This window comes from Kwoniella mangroviensis, chromosome 2 (genome assembly GCF_000507465.2).
Source record: "Kwoniella mangroviensis CBS 8507 chromosome 2, whole genome shotgun sequence".
NCBI classification, from domain to species: domain Eukaryota; kingdom Fungi; phylum Basidiomycota; class Tremellomycetes; order Tremellales; family Cryptococcaceae; genus Kwoniella; species Kwoniella mangrovensis.
The window spans coordinates 1,859,360-1,875,482 of NC_088828.1; the positions used below are offsets into that span (position 1 = coordinate 1,859,360).

Genomic DNA, 16,123 nt, shown 5'->3' on the forward strand with positions numbered 1-16,123 from the left:
ACAGGGTTGGAAGGTTGAAAAAGAAAGGTGGAAAGAGTAGTTGTTTACTATTTGGCATACACGTGGACTACTAATCTATTCCTCTCTTTTTCCAGGAATGGCAATTTTTCATTATCGACATTCTGTAAAACGCGTCGCAGTACAAAGAGAGTGCAATCGGAACCAAACAAATCAGGTGGGATGCATGACTATCGGGGGCAACAGCTCTACCACTTGGATCCGTATCTCATCAAAATGCATGCGGTCTGGGGACCAGGTGTGATGTTCATTGGTTACCTTCAGGATTAACCTATCACTACATCAAAGACATATCAGAAACGTGATCTCGGCCGATAGAGCTGGAACTTACTGTGGCTTGCTTGAATTTCAGCAGAGGAGCCAGATCTCTTATTGGGCAAGCGAGTTGTAAAAATTCGTGCTACAAAGTCGTCAGCAAATGTCATGGCCCATGATCCCTCGCTCACCTTCAGCAACTCCGTAGACGTGGCTCTGAATGAGACATCGACACATAAACACACACTCAAGAAGTGTTTGAGATCTTGACTGAGTCGTTCTGGATTTTTCAAAGTCGGAGTTCCGTTCGTGGCTATCAAGTAAAGTGCCTTGAGAGGCTCTTCGTCCAGATAAGGTGGTTCATTCTCGATCATCTCGATAGCCATGATACCGAGCGACCATATATCAACCTTAGCACCGTACTCTTTCTGTTTTACCACCTCAGGCGCCATCCAATACGGTGTCCCGACCATGGTCGCCCGTTTTGATTTTTGCTCCGTTAGTTTAGCGCAAAAACCAAAATCGGCTGTGAAGAAACTATCAGCCCCAGCGCCGTTGAGCATTGTATGAGCACTTACTGATTTTGACTTGACCTTGTGCATTCATAAGTAGATTATCAGACTTGATATCTCGATGGATGATAGATCTGGAGTGTAAGTGTTGCAGACCGCGACAAGTCTTCACAAGCCAGTCAACAAAGGCTGCTTATCTCGTTAGCATTGTGGAAAGACTTACCTCTAAACAAATCGCAGCTATTTGTTCTTCGGTCAATTTGTTGTTTTCGATAACGTCCGTTAGCGCGCCTCCTTCCATATATTCCATGACCACCCATAACTCCGAATTACGGACAAGGAAAGCATCAAGGAAGTTGACTACATTGGGGTGTTGGGATTCCTTCATGACAATTATTTCGTTGACTATGAGTTCTTTGCGAGGTTGCTGTTGCAAATCCATCTGCTTGATAGCCACCTTCTTGCCAGTTGTGAGTGCTTTGGCTACAAACACCATCCCCGACGCTCTATTGAGAGGGTCACCAGTCAGCAGGGAATGACATCCAGAAGGTTGAACACATACCCTTGGCCGACCTTCTTGATCTTCGAATACAGCTGAGCTGGATCGTCGGCGCTAACCACGGATCGAAGTTTCTCCATTATTTGAGCCTCGTTCATCGTGCTGATTCTCCTCTCCGGTCGGCTCGTAGATGTTTGGGCTTGTATAGGTGTCGTAGAAGGTAGAGCTTTGGGTTCGGAATCTTGCTTGACATCAGGTTTCGCAGGAACCTTTCTGTCTATTTTCGGCTCCAGAGGCCGAGACGGTCCAGCAGTGCGAGGGGGTGGCGGTGCCTTTCTTTCAGCGACCAAGGGACGGACCTAAGAGACATCTCAGCGATATGTTTTATCAGTCTCAAAATGGTACACCTACTAGATCACGGTTATCGGGAGTCGAGATTGCGGGAGATGGTGCTGGCTTAGAACTGATATAAGATGCTTCGGTTTTTGCCAACGCATCTCTATCTCGTTGTGGTTGTTGCCCACCCAGACCCACACCCTCGAAGCGAGTTGCGGCTGCACTGGCGGTTCGTGACTGCGCAGGCAAAGTCGGTAGTGGTGATTGTTGATAATCGCCAGCACTTTGACCCATTTGCTGTTGGGTGTAGAATTGCAGGACATCGAGAACGGCCTCTGGATGTCGAGCTGCCTCTTCTTTGGTAATCGCTGATGATGTAAGCAGCTTGGACCATTGAGGAGGTAATCCCTGTAGGTATATGTGTCTGGTAAGCTTCACATCGAATCCAGAAATCCAAAAAAAAAAAAAAAAAACCGAAAAGGGAAGACCCACAGTAAATCCACCTGAGATAGGATCAAAGCCAACATGTACCTGATGGACGAAGTTGGTGGGACCCGAAACGCCCATCAATGGAGAGCGATTGTATATATCGTCCATCCACGCGTAGACTTCGTCATCCGAACGGAACGCAAAATAGAGCAGCTTATCCTTAGTTTCAAGCTCGATGCAGAACGGTTTCATGTCGACTCGCTGAACATCTTGGATATCTGACAAGGGTAAGATAAAGACAGGGGATGATGATTGCTGACAAGACACATTCGACGCAGACATGTCAGCATGGATAACATGAGGGGGATTGAGGTCATTGATCCCAAGAAAAGGAGAATCTTAACTTACCTCATTCTTGAAGATGCTCAAGTCCGTACCGCCCAGGACGAGCCACCTTTTGCTCCACATGAATGCCCGCAGACCTTCTTCCTTGATGCTGGCAAGACCAGCTCTGACGGCTTCATTCCTACCACTATCCTGACGGGTCACGGAAAGAGCGGAAGTGGGGCTGATGGTGGGAAATGACGAGGCGTATGAGGTAGAAGAAAAGCTGGACTTTGGCTGGGATGAGTGTGAGTGCGGATGGGATGGTCTGTTTGGATTGCCACTGGCAGGTGGTGTGGGAGCTGGTCGAGAGGGAGTCAATGAAGCGAGGTTGTAAGACATGGTGATCGATTGAAGGGCAGTTCTAGACTGTGTTACCCGTCCAAACGGTGTTGACTAGGGATGTCCAGTAGATACTCGGTGACGTTGGACTGACGATGTCGAGCGGGTAGGTGGATGGAGGGATGATGATGATTCTGTTCAGTGATGAGGGAGGATGTGTGAAACGAATGCTTCCAGCGCAAAGGGAGGTGGTGTAGGTGTATGGTGTACGATGTGTTGTATATACAATACAACACGATGTCATACGGTATGGGTTGTCTGTGCGTGAGTGTGTGAGTGTGAGTGTGAGATGGGTGCTATAATATCGAGTGGTGGAGTGAGTGCATAAGACCAAGACGCGTCAAACGGACTCAGTGGGTACGCATCGTTGATTCAATTTCATCAGGTATAATATCTGTTACAAAACTTACATCATCATTATTATATATGTATATATAAGAGTATAGGATATAAAGCATGGACAGATGTAGACTGCATCTATCAATTATTGTACAAACGTGTTGATTTGGCATTTGATCCTAGATGATCTCGAACACTTCCTCATTATCCAAATCATCACCTGACCAATCTAGATTGGCTATTTCGACTCTTCTTGGGATTCTCTAATTTTACAACCGATATAGTCTGCAGTTGCTGAGCCAGGAACTCTTGTGTTCCTTGCCTAAGCAACTTCAGATGTAAGTTGTCATACACTCGGGATGATTGATGAGATGCATCACGAACTTACCTCATTCGTAAAATCCGCATGATCATTTCGGTGTTGCTGCTAGAGTTGGGTAAAGCTCGTTTGGCACTTTTCCTGGCACGTATAGTACCGAGATTCCGCTGCGACAATAATGACTTGCTAGGCTTGGTGGCTCGATACTTCAAGGTCGATTGGAACCCTCGAATACATTCCTGCAGCAGTCTGTCAGCAAAATAATGCCAGAACAGACAAAGGACTGACCTCCATAAGATCGTCAGTGTTCCAATCGTAATATATCCTGACAGACAATATTTCATTGAATTTGGCATTTTGCAATGTGCTCAATGGAACCCCACTAGCATCTCCACCGACATAGAAAAAGTCTCGGAGGAATTTCAACCACTTCAGAGCGATATCTAGTTCGCCATCTCCTAGGGCTCTCATTCGAGAAGGTTTGTCTGATAATGGCGGCACTATGAGGGCTTCGATTGTCATCAAAATCTGTTTCCACAATTTGGCCATGACCATTTGCATGGCATCGTGCGATAATGACGACGCAAGCGTATGATTATTGGTGTCCAAATAATCGAAGAGCGGATGTATCGCCGTTTCGATGTCAGCGTCGGTGGGACCTCGGTACTTCTCTTCCTTTGTCGGCGGGATAGTATATTCCGTAGAGCCCATGGCAGACCTGTACGCCGCGGAGATCTTTCCGAGAGCCTCATTGTAATCGATTGGCCCGTTGATGGTCGGTTTAATAACCAACTTGATGGAAGCTCGGGACAGCGTGTGCCGTAGGACCGGAATCATCTATCGTAAGCGGATTGTCTTAATTCAATTCACTCACCTTGTCCACAAATGTCCGTACCATGTCAGACTCTGTGCGCTTGAGCCATCTGAACGCTCGACCGAAATGATATTGGATATCATCTCTTTCTCCTTCCATTGCGACTCGCATCAACAGATGACCCCTTGTATCCAGAGGCAGTAAGACGTCCTTCGAGAGCAGATCCCCATGCTGAGAAGGGTCGAGACGAAGATACGACCTTCCTAAAAGATCATGTTTGCCGGTGATATTACGATGGCGAACTGTTGCCATGAACCAAGCGCTGCCTTTGACGGGAATATCAAAGCTTTCGTCCCATCGAGGGTCTGTATCATCATAGATCGTCCGGGTTTTGGCGTACCGATTACCATGTTCGTCGCTCAGTATGACGAAGCTGTCCGGTGACTTATTGTTACTTTCGAGCGTGAGTCCTTCAGCCAGAACAATCTTCACAGTGAACAAGTAAGCCTGATAACCGCTCTGAACAGATCCTCCGGCTACATCGTAAGCTGATAGGTCATCAACCCTCATTTGGTCGTATAGCTGATCCAACTGTTGACGAGCCGCTTCGATGTTGTTGAGTTTTACACAAGACTACAACACATGCAATCAGCATTGGGCAAATTGTACAGGCAATCAAGAGATCCACAACAAACCTGCGGCGTGAAGTTGAAGAACGCTTGCAATTTTCGCTCGCCTTGCAGAGATGCGAGCGTTGCTTTAGCTTTGTCTAGCCACGCTTTCTGTTTGGCGGCTGTGGATACTGTTTCACCTTGGCGCATGTCTTGGGCGAATAATTGCTCTATCTTTTGACAATAGTCGTTGACGGAGAAACTGATGATCTGTCATACTTTATCAGCCAACGGACATTTTCTTCGTACAGACAAAGACGTACCTTGGCCAAGCGGGTGGCGAATCCTGCTAACTGCTGCTCGTCTGGCCAATTTAGACCCATGAGGAAGTGTACCGCACTCCTGAAGGAGTCAAATAGATCGGTCACAGAAGATGACGGTCCATTTGGGGAAGTCGGTTCAAACTGCTCTGGGTCAGCTAAGATCGGCGCGCGGAACGCGACTCACACTGTCTACCGCCAAAGCCTGATCGGACCAACCTTTCGTTTTTAACGCCGTTTCTTCCAACCATATGTTCACTAGGCCAGTGAACAAAGGCGGCAAAGGGAACCGGAGAACGTATTTCATGTCTCTATATAAGTTCGTCAGCGAGGTGAAAAGTTATTTCATTGAAACTAACTTCAGAAATGCGTTTCCCATATCGCTCAATTTGCAAGATTTTCGATACAACACAAACATCTCCTCCATATTCAAGCGAAGGTTGTTGGGCGATTGCGCAAGAATAGTATCCTCGAGGTCTCGGAACCACAACGTCAACTGTTGTTGAAGTACGAGGGGCACAATATCGATTTCACTAAGTGCAATCGTCGTTAGCTGCATTGGTGGGATGGTGCCCAAGAAATACTGACCTGCTTATAGGGGCGGCGAACCGTTTATCGAGTTTTTTGGCTTCTTTCTCTATCCATGATCCTAGCTGGAGCGCAAACGCGCTAGTCTTCGAGCCCTCTTGATCTAGAAGTTTAGAGGCATGATCAATGTAGGAGTTGAAAGCTTGGGATTTGACGCTATCCAGAATTTCGGTTGTGATGGTAGACAAATGACGCTGCTGCTCTTCTGACACATTGAGTAAATCCCAATCTTCCACAGCTTCAAGGAACTCTTCCGAGTGATAGCCTTTGGAGCAATGAAGAGCCGTTTCGACAGCTTGCAAGAAGCAATCGTTTCGGCGATGTATGGTCCGATCAAGCAATTCCTTCTACTCAATTGTCAGAGACCGTTGCCAGTTCGACTGTAATGTTGCACTCACATCTGGTTTCGGCCATGCCGAAGCAGGGAAATCTGTCTGTAATCTTTTCACCATTGCCTGTGCCTCATGTACGCATGCCGAGGGTACGTCTCCTTGCTGATATCGATCGACAATGGCGGACAAAAACGCACATGTTCGGAATGATGAAAGGAGTCTCCATCTAGCAGCACACACCTGGAGCAAATTGACATGCTCGTGTGACAAGATCCCTAAAGAGACATCCTCGTCTTCGGGGAGTGATTTTAGTAGTTCCAAATCGTGATTTAGGCATCTATCCAACAGCTCGCAGTATGTAGCTTTCGGGTTTGGGGGTATGTAAACGAAGTGGTATTCTCCTGGATCTAAATTGAGTGTATCCAATTGAAATGGCAAGTCTGATGGTGATTGGCGATCCGCAGTCTGCTGAAGAGAAGGATTCGATTGCATCATGCTCAGCATTAGCTGTGAGAGAGCCGATACCTCGCTGGTACGCCATGAATTCCAACAACCAGGGTCAGCGAAATCGTAAGGTGAGTAGAGGTATGGTGTGTCGGTATTGAGTGATTTCAGACATTTCTGCAGATTTTCATAAGCCTCTTTCAGATATTCGAGGACATACCTTAAGATCGTCTAATGCAGCCTGCTCCGTACAAATAGTCTCTCCGTCCGTGATGATACGCTGAAGATCCTCCCTTTGAAGATGGAAGAGAGTTGCTACTATATCGAGTAATGGCCCCATCAAACTATTCCCATTCTCCTTTCTCAAGACACTTAGGCCATCCGGATCGTTCCTTTCTTTTGATCGATCCTCTGCACCCGTGTCTGTCTTGGCAGTAGCGTCCTGAGCTTTTAATCGGTTGCGATAAGATTGTAAACGGGAGGCCAGTTCAGGAGAGAGCGGTCCAAGGGAGATCAGGCAGTCATATAGAAGATCCAAAAAGAGAGAGACTTGCAAGCTGAGTTCTGACTTCCAGGCACCGTCCACCAACTCTTCATCCTTCTGCAATGTCTTCGTCGATGTGGTGACGAAAGCCAAGATGAGATCCTCAATCTTCCGTGATTCCTTCATCTGACGTTGAAAAGTCTTGTCGGGCCAAGTCGATGACCAAAATCTTGCCACCGTGCGTCGAAACCTTTGATTCGAATATCTAAACAAGTGTTGATTAATCAGGCAATGTCCGGGGCTGGTCTCATGAACTGACTTACTTTGGCTCTTGACCCATGGCTATCCTCTGCAGCGAGCTATCGAAGAATTTGAGGAGCTTTTCAGGATATTTTGGCGACTTTGACGAATCCTTCCCCATCAGCGATCCGAGGTCAAACGTTGCCAAGAACGATCCATCATGAGATCTGCGAGAGGAAGCGGCGTGATTTGTAGGTAACGGGGGAGATGCCTCTTCTTCCTTGGTAGCAGCAGCCTCAGATCGTCTGTCAAGGAGGGCCTGGAGGTAGCTGCGGCAACCGATGAGCACCAAGAGACAACCCTATTTAAGCAGGAATAAAACTCACGCAACTCGGATGGTGTAGCTACATATTCCACATGGTATATCAGCACAAGGTATGGCTCATGAGGTTCTGTCATGTCAAGGTGGCCTAAGGAAGACTATAACTTACTCGAGACATACATTCCGATCTGCGACCATGACTTGCGACTCTGTATTGGTATGTCCAATTGTCAAAGTAGCCGTTCACTTTCGGATCAACACATAATCTCGGTAAGAGATGTGTTGGCAGCCAGACGAAGGAGGCAAGGTGAGGTGAGTGGTACTGTGGCCAACGGAGCAGTTGAAACTGTGTTGGAGTGAGTGTCAATGGTGTTGATGTTGATGGCAGCAGTTTAAGCTGCTTATCCGTGTCGATGAATCGTAATGTACTTCGTACAGAGTAAAGTGGATCACGAACAAGACCATCGTGTAGTCATCGTGCGCCTAATTGGGTGGTGGTGGTTCCAAGTTACCTGTTTGTTATTGTTGGCCACTGCGGGGTCTCCACATCCTCCCATAGATAACCTAGATACTCACCTCCCACTGTACTCGTACCAGAGTGTTGTACATGAAACACGCTGTGCGTTCTCATCGCATACCACTAACACAACATCCTCCCACATATAACTCATCTCCATAAATACATCGGTCTACCAATCCCACACACTCGACAGATGACCACACTCCAATTCACACCCCTCAACTCCCAGCCCACACCCGCCTTTTGGACCGCTCTTACCACCCATAAATTGGACAAAGCTCGCTTGAATGACGATGACCAACAAATCACAGGGTGGTTGGAAGAGGGTAAACAGGTGGAGGACCATTCGAATACCTCATCAACTGGCGGTCCCACATATGTGGGTATCGATGGGAATATAAGTGTCGGAGGTAATGCTTTTGGGGAGAGCTCGGAAAGGTGGGTGAGATTGAATCATTCAGAGCAGCGCTGACTCTCATGGATCAGTATTCCCGCTGCGTCGATTCCGGTCACAGGTATCCTCAAGAATTTTAACACCATTGAGGAGTTTCGGAAGACAGAAACTAAAAAGGAGATCTTCAATCAAGTGGTGGCTAAGGTAAATAGCGGCCGACGTGTTTCATCGCTGACTCAGGTCAGATCGTCGGGTCGTTCAAGTCGGACCAGCCCCTCATCAACCCCTTTCTTCTGGTCACATTTGCCGATCTCAAGAAATATATTTTTCATTACTGGTTTGCTTTCCCAGCCTTTGTCAGCTCACCAGCATGGCGTATGAACCAGGAAGTTTTGACTCCGGTCCAGGAGACTGTGAGTCCGTTGATTTCATTCGGAATCACGTTCTAATCAAGTTGTCTTAGGATTTGAGAGAACTCCGACAACTCGAAGCCCAACTGTCTTCGACAGAGAATCGCAAATTTGAAGCGTTTCTGGTAAAGGGGATACCCGGATCCCGTTCGATTGCACCGTTACCCAGATACCAGACCTTTTATTCGGACGTTGTAACCTCCCAGGTACGCCTTACTTGTACGCCTTACTTCATCTGCAGCGAATGACACTTACCTCCAACGCAGATTACAGTAGCTTTCCACGATCCATCCTCGTCCGATACAAATCCCGGGTGGCCTTTACGAAACATTCTGCACTATCTCAATCAAGTTTACGGGACTACAAAGGTCATGGTATTTTGTCTGCGGCAGGGCCGAGCGAGCAGACAGGCTGTTGTCACGCTACCTCGAGAGCAGCAAGGATCCCCTGATAATCAAGTATCTTCAGTAGGGTGGGAGAGGACAAAAGAGGGAAAGCTAGCAAGTCGAATAGCAGATCTGGGACCCATGATGAATCCAGTGCAGTAAGTCATTCTTGGTCATTGCGTAGCGGTCGAATCTGACTTCTCGTGGTTAGACTTGCCGAACAAGCTGTTGATCTTAACTTAAAGTTGATGAAGTGGAGGATTGCTCCTGGCTTAGATCTTGAGGCAATTGCCCGTACGAAATGCTTGCTGTTAGGTGCAGGAACGTTGGGCTGTTATGTCGCGCGAAATCTGATGGTATGCCGTTACAGGTCATATGTGTACTGGTCGATCGGCTGATGGTGACATGGTAGGCATGGGGAGTACGAAATATCACGTTTGTCGATTCCGCTAGAGTGTCCTTCTCTAATCCTGTCCGACAACCTCTTTTTCGCTTTGAGGACTGTCTGAATGGCGGTCGATCGAAAGCAGTCTGCGCTGCTGAGAGGCTCACCGAGATTTTCCCTGGTATAGTGAGTTGTGACATTATCTTGCGAAATGAAGCAGTCGCTGATATAAGTCAGATCGCGACCGGCCATTCAATCACCATTCCCATGCCTGGGCACCCCATTCCTCCCTCTGCCTCAGCAGCTGCATGCGAAGATATACGAAAGTTGGAAGAACTCATCAGTCAGCATGATGTGATCTTCCTGTTGATGGACTCGAGAGAATCGCGGTGGCTTCCAACCCTCATCAGCATGAATCAGAGCAAGATAGTGATCAACGCAGCCTTGGGCTTTGATACCTATCTTGTAATGAGGCACGGTGTTGTCAACGGCGATGGCGATGCAGAACAATTAGGCTGCTATTACTGTAATGATGTGGTGGCTCCGACTGATGTGAGTATCGTATTTCTAAGTTTAAACATCAAGCTGATTGTCATTGCAGTCTTTGACTGATAGAACTCTGGATCAGATGTGTACGGTCACAAGACCAGGTGCAGCGCCTCTGGCTGCGGCCACCGCAACGGAGCTATTAATATCATTGTTGCAACATCCTCTAAAGTGAGTAGAATCGCGAAAGTGAATATCAGGCTGAATGTGAAGAGATAGAGCGCAAGCGCCAGCTTACGAACCTGCCGTACCTGCCGGTGAGGACGAGGCTGCCCTTGGTCCTGTCCCTCATCAAATTCGCGGCATACTGAGCCAATGGAAAACGATGATCATCCGCGGTCCTGCTTATAATCAGTGCACAGCTTGTAGTCCTCTTGTAAGTCGTTACCACTCGTTGAAAAGCAAGCTCGCTCGCTCTTGCTTCACAGAAGCTAACAAAGTCGTATCAGGTTCTCGACGCATATCGACAAGGTGGAGCAAAATGGCTCTTAGAAGTTTTCGCACGAGCTGAGCTTTTGGAGCAAGTCACAGGACTAGATCAGTTACACATTCAAAGCGAGGAAGCTTTCGATAGTATTGATTGGTCAGACGATAGCGGTAGCGAAGTTTGATGCGCAATAGCGATCACTACATGCATAAAGACATTGTACATCAAGGAAATCGTGATGATCTATGAGATATATTCATTTATCCGAAGAAGCTAAGTCTTTTCAGACGATTCACGTTCTTCTGTTACACCACCTCGCGTTCTACGCGAACAGCAACAGTCACACCATCGATGGCACCAGACTGACTTCCTCTCATATGTTTGCCGCTCTGGGTCTCATCGATGCCACGTTCTTCAGGAGTCGAAGGCGCTTTCCAGTCTCCACCAATTGGAACGGCTACGGTAGACCCGAGCTTTGGTACGAAAATTGGTAGCCTGTTGAAGTTATAAACGATCAGCTTTACGAATCTGGCGATAAAGAAAACGACCCACGACTCGCTAGATCGCACCAACCCTTGGGGAAGTTTGGACTTGAACCAGCTTATCCAGCGACAATACTCATTGATGGAATCAATCGATACTCCGAAGAAAAGGAAGAATATGATTGATAGCAGCGGAGGATGCCATCTAGGCAATACAACTGCCGCTGTGTTTCCAGCGGTGTTGAAAATCTGATAAGCATGGTACTGATCGACTCGAGACCAGTCGTAGTGCACTACCGCCCATGACTCGTATGGCTGACGCTTGATTATGGTTTGGGATAGGGAAAATACAGTGAGTGGAAGGCCGAGAAGTATGTCGACACTGGCAAGTGCCATGAGACGCACGTAGTGCCGGTTATCGAGTCCGCTTCTTGACGATCGGAGAAGAGTCTGGAACTGAAGTCGACGGGAAAGAAAGAACTTGATGGCAATGACTGCAATGTGAGAATATGAGCTTCGTTATGCGGACATCTCGAAAGGCAACTTACCTCCGTAAACAGCAGCAGTGAGTGATAACAAAACGGGCCACCAACTGACTGCGAAAATAGAAGGAATACTTGGCCATGTAGATACTTGGCATCCATAACCTTCGTAGATATCAAATCTGTGCGGCTGAACTGTGTAGTGAAGAGCCATTACTATGATGGGTAGGAGGATACCTAGGAAGATATCAATGCATAGTGCTGTTCGTTTTTGCCGTTGGGTAAAGGTCACCGTGGCGGAGGATGCAATCATTACTAATCGACGTGTGATGCAGAGACTCGAAGCCGCAATGCCGACCGTCAGTCCAACTGAGAGCTTGGTAGCTTCGGAGGCACATACTATTAGCGACACCTCTCGGTGAACGACTGAAATGACTCACAGATATCACACCAAATCGGTGCCACATTCTCTATACTATCCCACCAAATGAGTCCGTCGACGAATGACAGTATATTACCGACAAACAGCCACGTGATCAGTAGGAGAGTACCGGAATTTCGAGCTCGCCATTGAAGGGGAAGAGGTGAAATGACCAGAAAAGCACAAAGGCCGGCGAAGAATATGATACTGGCGTCGTGCATTTGATGTATGAGTTTGGCGAAAATAATGAATTAAAGAGGATTGAAGAGTGCGAGTCATGCTTGTCAAGTCATCGTTTCTCGTATATATGTATAAATATGCACCTCTTCCAGCCCGAGCCAAAGAGATAAATCCTCGGAAAGAACAATAAGAAGACAAATCAAAGCACGTGGCAGAACAATAAAGATCTAATTCCTCTAGATGAACAATAGACGTCAATTTTCTGTGGCGGTTCTTTTGTTCAGCTGAAATTTTGTGTACCCAGGGGGTACACCAGGCACATGTTTGGGAAATTGCCGTTTTGAGCTTCCAGGTTCACAGGTGGAGGTTTGCAAGTTCTGATGAAACGATGAAGAACCTGTTTCAGCATTCTAAAGCAATGTTGCACAAATTGACTTAAACGCTATCGTAAAACTCGTTGCCATCGTGAAACGTTTTACCATCCCTCGTGGTTTGACCAATATACATCAACATATAGTCAAAAACCTCCTTTCATACCTTCTAGAAATTGAGACAAAGGATGACCATTGTGAGTACGTCGCATTCGTGCTTTCACATGTGCGACAATGCTTTGGACTGATCATGATGTTTTGGGACTTGTCAATTCGAACCTATTCTCTCGACTTGTCAGAACATTGCAAGCGGAACTGTTTCCAAAATGGAAAGTAAAGTCAAGCCTCAACCTCGTGTCTCTACCGCAAATCTCGGTGTCGGCTTGCCATCTGGAGCTTACAGTGCCGCCGGCGGAACACCCAGCTGGAGAAGTGGACCTAGTCCATCGTGAGTATGATAATTGCAGCTCTGCATGCTGACCTTCATCCAGACCTACGCCTCCGGTAGCAGGCATGACACCTACGACTCCCCTACCTCCTCCCACCAACGCTGTTCCTCGAGCTCTTACGGAACGCGAAAGTCATCTAGTCAAACATCTTAGTCGCCTTCAATTCGTAAGTGCGCTCTATCTTACACGCTGCCAAGTTGACCTCGTACGCAGTTCCTGGCTACGGCACCAACAAGATGGATGGGAGGCGATGACAGCTCAGTGAAGACTGTAAGTGTCTCTATAATGACTCCAATCATTCTCTCACTAAAACGCATGTAGACTTCACCTTTCCATTCCGGATCACTTGCCTCGCCCCACCCCAACCTGAATAGATTCTTATTACCCAATGGCGAACATGTCGCTTGCGTCTTCTGGAATGGCCTGTATCACATCACAGGTACAGATATAGGTATGACAAATCCATTCTGATGTGCTTCAGCTGCTGACCCGGTCTAGTACGAGCTCTTGTATTTCGTTTTGAGGCCTTTTCTAGACCCGTAAGGAATATGAAGAAGTGCGTGTCACGATGAGATTACTGGACTCGTCAGTCTTCACTGACTTCTCCCCCGATAGGTTCGAGGAGGGTGTCTTCTCCGATCTTCGAAACCTCAAGCCCGGGACTGATGCATGCTTGGAAGAACCAAAGTATGACTGGAGCCTGCTTTCATCGCCCGCCTTCAACCGTAGCTGATTAGAACCCAGATCTCCTTTTTTAGATCTATTGTTCCGGAATGGCTGTATACGTACGCAGAAGAAAGTGAGTACTAGATCAGATATCACATGGATAGCGACTGATAGTATCCGTCTGTAGCAAAAGGTAAGTCAGTGGCAACCTCATCAGTGTGAGATGGCTCATTGTGACATCGTCGCCAAATGTGCGGTCGTCAGGTGTTTTATTGGTGCGTATGGAATGATACTTGTCCCTCAGCTGTACTGAACGTTTGTCACGTAGGTTCTCCGTTCCACACGATCGCCTGTTTTTGGACGCACTAGAGAGAGATCTGAAGAGGGAGAAGATGGGCTTGGAACCCACAACGGTGGTTGTCGGTGAACCAGCCAGGAGTTTCCGGTCAGTCAAACATATAAACAAGTGTTGTCAAATACTGATAGTTGTTTGTGCAGTTACGATCCCAAGCGAAGTTTGTTCGAACAATTCGCAGGCAAACAACCTGGACTCGAAGAATCTGTCAACCCGGTAAGCATCGAAACCACCAGTAATAACAGAAGCTAATACCTTTTGAGCAGAATTCTCGGAGTATAGATCCAGCATCCACCGCTGCTACAAACAGCTGTCAAGATCATGCCCTCGAGAAATCAGCTTTCTTGCCAGAAACGGAGGATTCTTCCCCGAACACCTCTGTAATCAACACCAAGGAAGCTCAAACCGCGTCTTCCTCTACCGAGTTGAATCATGCCCATTGCGATCGACTTACGTCCGGTCCCGATAAAGAACTGCTTGACAGTCAATCCAACGCGAACACTGTTCTTTTCTCTCGCTCTTTACTAAAAGGTAGCCCCGCATACAAGCAGGGGCGAAGGAAGTCCTCTCGAGAGAAAAAGCATCGACAACAACGTGCTGGTACGGCCACCACAAATTATGACACTGGAGACGACGAGAGCGGATCAGACAGCGATCGGTTGCACAGATCTGAATACTCCTTTTCAATTGCCGGGGACGAGGCTCCTGTGTCGACTTCAAATTACATACCACCACCTATATATGCCGATATTCGAGGCTCGCCCGTTCATTTTGATGGCGCCAGCCCCGCTCACTCTAGACAATTAGGCCCAGCTTCGTTGACTGGGAGCCTCTTACCTCTCTCTAACACCATTCCACCTTCGAGAGCACATCCAAGCTCATGGTCCACGAATGTCCTTCAAGTCACTCCCAGTGATCGAATGGCACCATCTTCGTCATACACGAATTTCGCTTCTACTGGTCACCCAGCCCATCATCATCCTCTCGGTTCTTCCGCCCAGGGCGCACTCAGTGCGAGCAGTGTACCATCGAAAGGATTCAGCTGTCCTCTCCTCTCTTGCGGACGGTTGTTCAAACGACTTGAACACTTGAAGCGGCATGTTCGAACTCACACTCAAGAGAGACCTTATGAATGCACTCGATGTGCCAAGAGGTTCAGTCGAAGCGATAACCTCACACAGCACATCAAAACACACGAGAAAGCAGATCGGGGAGAAAGAATGAAGACGGAGGCTTCGGAAAGTACAGAAGATGACATAGCCATAATGTTAGAGGCGGAGGTGGATGCGATGGCTGCCAGAGAGAGTAGAGGTCATCCCACGTCCACGAATTCTTCGATAATCAATTCAGATCATATATACAGCTTGGCTTATGGAGAAAACACCTCGGCTTTGCAAGGTAAGCCCTAGTTCTTTGCATTAGTATCAATTCTGACTTTCTCCGCTGTCCTCAGGTCATTTTAGCCCAGCTCGATTACCAATGTTACCGCCGTCATTTGCTGGAACTGAAGATATCGGAGGCAACACGATCGGCACCGTGCATGCCGGTCGTACTCCGTCAGTTCGACCAGATTGGTCTTCACTGGGAAATCCAGTCCCACCTATGTTCAGGAGTGTCGCCGAAAATGCTTTCTCTACCAAGCGTCACCGTTCCATGACACCCAATCTACCCCCATCTGGCCGAACATCCTTGACAGAACCACACGTCTCTCTCCAGCCGTCTTCATCATATCTCGGCGCTTCGCGATACCACCCTTATATCTCTTCTACTACTGTACATCCTGGTTCTCATCCTTACACCCGAGCAACCTCCCTCGACCCGTCAGCTTTCTTGGGTCGAACACCAGGCTATGATGGATATTCCATGGATCATGCCAGTCAAGATCCGCTGCCAGACGCTTCAAAGGAAATCCATCCCTTTGCCTCGTTCGCAACATCGGAGAACGCCACCAATTCCGATACTCAGTCTTATGGCTTGAGTGACATGATCTCAGACGAAGTGCTCCCAACGCTTTCGACACGCTTTCAGGGCGTGCAACCAGGTGAACCATCAAAGGATTGA

General features: G+C 47.6%; 4 protein-coding genes across 4 annotated transcripts; 2 read left to right on the plus strand and 2 right to left on the minus strand.

Annotated features, from left to right (window-relative positions):
* Positions 1-265: 265 nt before the first annotated feature.
* Positions 266-2,775, minus strand: I203_107552 (uncharacterized protein; the record flags this gene model as incomplete). The annotated part of the gene is made up of 9 exons (XM_065518212.1): positions 266-289; positions 350-418; positions 465-799; positions 852-951; positions 1,009-1,291; positions 1,348-1,643; positions 1,696-2,028; positions 2,113-2,364; positions 2,458-2,775. The coding sequence occupies 9 exons, from the start codon at positions 2,773-2,775 to the stop codon at positions 266-268; spliced, it is 2,010 nt and encodes a 669-aa protein (XP_065372942.1).
* Positions 2,776-3,330: 555 nt separating this feature from the next.
* Positions 3,331-7,786, minus strand: I203_107553 (uncharacterized protein; the record flags this gene model as incomplete). The annotated part of the gene is made up of 14 exons (XM_065518213.1): positions 3,331-3,436; positions 3,503-3,672; positions 3,722-4,225; positions 4,308-4,880; positions 4,943-5,128; positions 5,182-5,322; positions 5,366-5,489; positions 5,538-5,711; positions 5,767-6,113; positions 6,165-6,719; positions 6,763-7,291; positions 7,350-7,595; positions 7,653-7,670; positions 7,758-7,786. The coding sequence occupies 14 exons, from the start codon at positions 7,784-7,786 to the stop codon at positions 3,331-3,333; spliced, it is 3,702 nt and encodes a 1,233-aa protein (XP_065372943.1).
* Positions 7,787-8,301: 515 nt separating this feature from the next.
* Positions 8,302-10,840, plus strand: I203_107554 (E1-like protein-activating enzyme Gsa7p/Apg7p; the record flags this gene model as incomplete). The annotated part of the gene is made up of 11 exons (XM_019145631.1): positions 8,302-8,546; positions 8,595-8,706; positions 8,748-8,915; positions 8,966-9,118; positions 9,179-9,456; positions 9,510-9,654; positions 9,711-9,869; positions 9,921-10,235; positions 10,285-10,400; positions 10,449-10,605; positions 10,679-10,840. 11 exons carry the CDS (start codon positions 8,302-8,304, stop codon positions 10,838-10,840), a joined length of 2,010 nt encoding a protein of 669 aa, XP_019005450.1.
* Positions 10,841-12,918: 2,078 nt separating this feature from the next.
* Positions 12,919-16,123, plus strand: I203_107555 (uncharacterized protein; the record flags this gene model as incomplete). The annotated part of the gene is made up of 13 exons (XM_065518214.1): positions 12,919-13,040; positions 13,084-13,207; positions 13,255-13,311; positions 13,363-13,492; positions 13,540-13,597; positions 13,657-13,728; positions 13,786-13,840; positions 13,895-13,900; positions 13,972-13,982; positions 14,036-14,152; positions 14,206-14,278; positions 14,329-15,460; positions 15,516-16,123. 13 exons carry the CDS (start codon positions 12,919-12,921, stop codon positions 16,121-16,123), a joined length of 2,565 nt encoding a protein of 854 aa, XP_065372944.1.